We start from the raw sequence: 5361 nt of genomic DNA on the forward strand, positions 1-5361 counted from the left end.
TGGATTTGCTCAGAGCAAAATAATAAAACAAAAAAAAATTATAAAACTGCTATAATATCTTTTTGTGAATTATGAAATTTCGTTTGAATCAGGAAAGAGAAAATGTTTCAGCAAATTTAAGAACAATTATTATTTTTTTCCCAAAAGCAGCTGATGCAAAAACCTGATTGAAGTAACGGTAACACTGACACGACATGACATACAGGGGGCGCCATTTCTAGGTTAGGTTTATTGTGCGCTCACACGGTACAATCAGCTCTTCATTCAGGACGTCCCGGGTGGGGAGGGTCGGGGGGGAAAAAGATCATTTTTAGGGTCTTAGCTCCACCCCATTGTCTCATCTGCTGCCAATTATAAGTGCCCAAAGTTTTAAAGGGGAGGGGAAAAGGGGGAGGAGTAGAAACAAAAACGGCAGCTTCTCGTTTTAGTCCATATGGAGTCAGATAAACACATGATCCAACATTTATAGTCACGACACAGGTGAAGACACGAAGAATGTAAACTTTTACCTCATAAAAACAACAACAAAAAAAAATCCAGAATTTTTTTTTTCCTTCATCAAATCCAATCCAAAAAATTTTCTCCCCCCGATCGTCGTGCACGGTCGGCCGGATTCACTCCACGACACCCAACGGGTAACACGGATAACGTCCTCTCTCCTGGGTGCGGGAATCTGAGGCGATTATGGTCACAAATTTTTGTTTTAATTTTTTAAGGCCGCGATTTTTGTTTGCTACAAAAAAAATGCTCCGAAAAAAAAAAAAACTTAGAAAAAAAAAAAAAAAAAATGGAGGATATCCGGCAACCAGACACACGACATCTCCTCCGCAAGACAGGGGGAAGGAAAGAATCCTAAAAATTTGTGTTTTTTGGGAATTTTTTATGACCCCACCAGAAAAACGAAAAAAAAAAAACAAAACAAAAAAATAAAACATTGCACAAAAAGTTACAAATACACAACACAGTTTGACTGAAATTTTTAAATGCTGTCGTGGGGCGGGGCTGGGGGGGGGTCGGGACGCTGTAAAAAAAACAAAAAAAAAAAAACATTTGCATTGGATGCCAGTACACGTGTAGAAGTCCTTTAAAGGGACGGTGGTGTCCGCTCTATATATATCTATATATGTACATAAATATATACTGTCAGGATATAGGCGCGGTATGAAGCGCTCGATGGCCGCGCGTCTCCGCCCACACAGTGCTCACCTCATACAATTATATAGCTCCGCCTTCTTTTTTTTTTTTTTCCATAATTTTTAATTATATATCAAAAAAAGAAAAAAAAAAATTATTGTGGGTGAGGGAGGGGTCGGTAGTGATCGGCCGCCATGTTTGCACATCGCGATTCCTTCCTCCCGGTCACAGGGAGCTCTGCACTATTAAGTTTCGTAGCAGTTTCTGGCGGCCGATCTCATAGTCTTCCTCGTCCACGTTGACCAGTAGTTTGATGGCCTCGTGGCCCACCGCCTGCTTGAGCGAGTCCGTGATAAAGACGCCCTTGAGCGCCTCCAGCAGCGAGCCATTGATGTAGTCGCGCCAGAAGGCGTCCAGGTAGGTGAGCTCCGAGAATTTGATGTCGCAGATAATGGAGCCAAGGTCCCGTGATTTTAAGATGGTGTTGGCCTGGTTGAAACGTTCAAACTGCCGCTCTAAAGGGTCCTGCTTGTTGGAGAAGACGTTGCCTTGAAGAGCCGTCTCGTGCTGGCAGTACTCCGCTCGTACCCGCAGCCGGATGTCTGGGAGGGGGGCGGGAGGACAAGAAGGCGGGGTTAATACCATTCAACCAATAAAAGACCGGAGAGCAGAATTGTGAGCGCAGCTCTGGAGGGTGGTCACTACTCACCACACGTCTGTTTCTCCTTGGGGTCGGGTGTGATGGATTTCCTCCTCTTCCTCTGACTACTGAGGGGTGGTCGCCCCCGGCCAGGCCTCTTTGTGCAGATCTGGGGTCCGGAGGGGGAGGAGCAGACCATAGGATGGTGCGGCGTTGCTGAGGATGGGGGGTTAATAGACAAAGAGTTAGGAGACAGGATAAAGGGGCGGAGCAATCCCTGAGACCGGGTGACAATGACGCGTCTTACCAGCTGTGCGCGGCTGTTCAGAGCCCGGGTCGGAGCCGCTGTGCGTTCGCGGCGTGACGTAGTGAATGGAGGTCTCCTCGAGGTATTTGTCTACAAGATCCGGGCAAACTGCAAAACACCAGAGGTGGTGGAGGAGGTCACAAATCCGACAGCGTGGTGACCGTACAGGCCACCAGAGAATACAAGTCTATCACAAATATTCCCCCCTCCCCTCTGACTACGACTGCTCACACCAGAGATATAACAAATGGAACCCCTCCCTCTCAATGGACCGATCCATTTTCCTGGTAGAGAGGTATAAAATAATGGGCTGCACCATGATGAATACAGGGGGTGAGGGTCCACCTGAAGAACTCACCAGCCTTCCTCCTCTTCAGCGTGACGTAGGGGAGCAGGTCGTGTCTGGTGATGATCCTCAATAGCTGTAGCACCTGTCGAAAGTTAGTCTCGTCACAGCGGCCCTGTCTCTCCAGGGCGAGCAGGAAGTCCCGGCCGCTGCGGATCATACCCCTCTCATAGTCATCAATAACGTCCACAAAAAGGAAGGAGAGGACCCTGACATCGCGGTGCGTCAGGTGAGTGCCCACTATGTCAAACATCCGGTGCAGGCTGTACAGTCCGTGCTCCCGGTCAAACTCCTCCTCAGACCAGGCCTCCTCCCAGCTCCGCTTCTGGTGGGCCATCGCCGCAACGTCCAGGGCTGGGGGCTCTCCTCCTCCACCGCTCCACCTGCTGCCGACACAAGGAGATACCAATGTCCTCTCTACAACGGGGGGAAGAGAGAATGACCACATCAGTATAAGACCCCAAACATATGTGTAACCGCAGGGGTGGGGCCTCTTCCGTCATGTCCCGCTATAGCCAACTTGCATTTCATGCCGTCACCTGCAGTACCACCTCTCACCACTGGCAGAAGCAAAGGCTTCCATTAGAAGTGACGCAACAGCGCCCCCATCCTGCTACATAAGCCATGACTTGTGCCCCAGGATGACCACACGCCTCTGCTGAAATACTTTGTGCTGCGCAGACTCAAGTGTTAGTCAATGATCCACCACAAGAATGGCACAGTCCTGAAACACTCTGCGCTGCTGTGACCACTGGACTTGGGTAGTCTAGCTTCTGGAGCACAGGACTCAAAGTGCAGGTTGTGAGCTCCATTATTAAGTGCCGTACATTGCTACAAAGCTCAAAGCCCAAGTCGCAAAGCTCAGCTAAGATGTCCCATGGCTCAAAAGAACCGGGTACTGGGGGGTATTGGGGGTGCGAGGCAGGGGGGGCGGTAAGCAGGGGCACAGCACATCTCCATATAGAGCTGGTGGGGGGGCTGGGGACAGGGCAGGCTGGGTGCTATGGCAGGGGCTATATACAGGGGGCAGGACATGCTGGGTGCTATGGCAGGGGCTATACACAGGGGGCAGGGCATGCTGGGTGCTATGGCAGGGGCTATACACAGGGGGCAGGGCATGCCGGGTGCTATGGCAGGGGCTATACACAGGGGGCAGGGCATGCCGGGTGCTATGGCAGGGGCTATACACAGGGGGCAGGGCATGCCGGGTGCTATGGCAGGGGCTATACACAGGGGGCAGGGCATGCCGGGTGCTATGGCAGGGGCTATACACAGGGGGCAGGGCATGCCGGGTGCTATGGCAGGGGCTATACACAGGGGGCAGGGCATGCCGGGTGCTATGGCAGGGGCTATACACAGGGGGCAGGGCATGCCGGGTGCTATGGCAGGGGCTATACACAGGGGGCAGGGCATGCCGGGTGCTATGGCAGGGGCTATACACAGGGGGCAGGGCATGCCGGGTGCTATGGTAGGGGCTATACACAGGGGGCAGGGCATGCTGGGTGCTATGGCAGGGGCTATACACAGGGGGCAGGGCAGGCTGGGTGCTATGGCAGGGGCTATACACAGGGGGCAGGGCATGCCGGGTGCTATGGCAGGGGCTATACACAGGGGGCAGGGCATGCTGGGTGCTATGGTAGGGGCTATACACAGGGGGCAGGGCATGCTGGGTGCTATAACAGGGGCTATACACAGGGGGCAGGGCATGCCGGGTGCTATGGCAGGGGCTATACACAGGGGGCAGGGCATGCCGGGTGCTATGGCAGGGGCTATACACAGGGGGCAGGGCATGCTGGGTGCTATGGCAGGGGCTATACACAGGGGGCAGGGCAGGCTGGGTGCTATGGCAGGGGCTATACACAGGGGGCAGGGCATGCCGGGTGCTATGGCAGGGGCTATACACAGGGGGCAGGGCATGCTGGGTGCTATGGCAGGGGCTATACACAGGGGGCAGGGCATGCTGGGTGCTATGGCAGGGGCTATACACAGGGGGCAGGGCATGCTGGGTGCTATGGCAGGGGCTATACACAGGGGGCAGGGCATGCTGGGTGCTATGGCAGGGGCTATACACAGGGGGCAGGGCATGCTGGGTGCTATGGCAGGGGCTATACACAGGGGGCAGGGCATGCTGGGTGCTATGGCAGGGGCTATACACAGGGGGCAGGGCATGCTGGGTGCTATGGCAGGGGCTATACTCTGGGCCCAGGCCCTGGGAGGAGAAGGGAGCACCAGGCCCGGACATGGCCGCTGTCTCTTACCCTCCGGCGCCTCCTCACAATGACACCTGCACCGCCTCCTCTGTGCTCTCAGGACGGAGCAGCCATTACGGAGCCGTCAGCTTCTCTATCAGCAGCAGCTCGGGGAAGACGGGAACATCCGGGCACCGCTGCCGTTGGAAGAGGAGGAGCTCAGTCGGGGATTGGTCCTTGTTACTTTCCATAGCTCGGCTTCAGTCCCATAGCAAACAATGACAGAAGGAAGACATCTTAACTGTGGGCGACGTTGACGCACGTTCAGGGAGTGTGTATGCGGCTTCACCGCCTTTACTCTGAATGTAGCGGCAGCCATATTGGAAGTGGGCAGCCTGGCACCGTATGGACTGTACTAGAAATATGACGAAAGGTTCAGATACTGCTGACTGACAGCAGTGTGTCCTCACAGGGCTTCCGTACTAACATGCAGAAACTGGACTGTTACCTATAGCAACCTGCTCATATCTTGGGTGTCACAGTCATTAGTGTCCCCTCATCTCCCCCTGTGTCACAGTCATTGGTGTCCCCTCATCTCCCCTGTGTCATAGTCATTAGTGTCCCCTCATCTCCCCCTGTGTCACAGTCATTAGTGTCCCCTCATCTCCCCCTGTGTCACAGTCATTAATGTCCCCTCATCTCCCCCTGTGTCACAGTCATTAATGTCCCCTCATCTCCCCCTGTG

General features: G+C 53.7%; 1 protein-coding gene across 1 annotated transcript; it reads right to left on the reverse strand.

The window, feature by feature from the left end:
* Window positions 1-200: 200 nt before the first annotated feature.
* DEDD (death effector domain containing) lies at window positions 201-4914 on the reverse strand. Its single transcript, XM_072114547.1, has 5 exons — window positions 4686-4914; window positions 2440-2844; window positions 2082-2189; window positions 1844-1990; window positions 201-1736 (listed from the first exon to the last, which is right to left on the reverse strand). Exons 2-5 carry the CDS (start codon window positions 2762-2764, stop codon window positions 1360-1362), a joined length of 957 nt encoding a protein of 318 aa, XP_071970648.1. The 5' UTR covers window positions 2765-2844; window positions 4686-4914; the 3' UTR covers window positions 201-1359.
* Between the last annotated feature and the right edge of the window lie 447 nt (window positions 4915-5361).

This window comes from Engystomops pustulosus, chromosome 7 (assembly GCF_040894005.1).
Source record: "Engystomops pustulosus chromosome 7, aEngPut4.maternal, whole genome shotgun sequence".
Classification (NCBI taxonomy): Eukaryota; Metazoa; Chordata; class Amphibia; order Anura; family Leptodactylidae; genus Engystomops; species Engystomops pustulosus.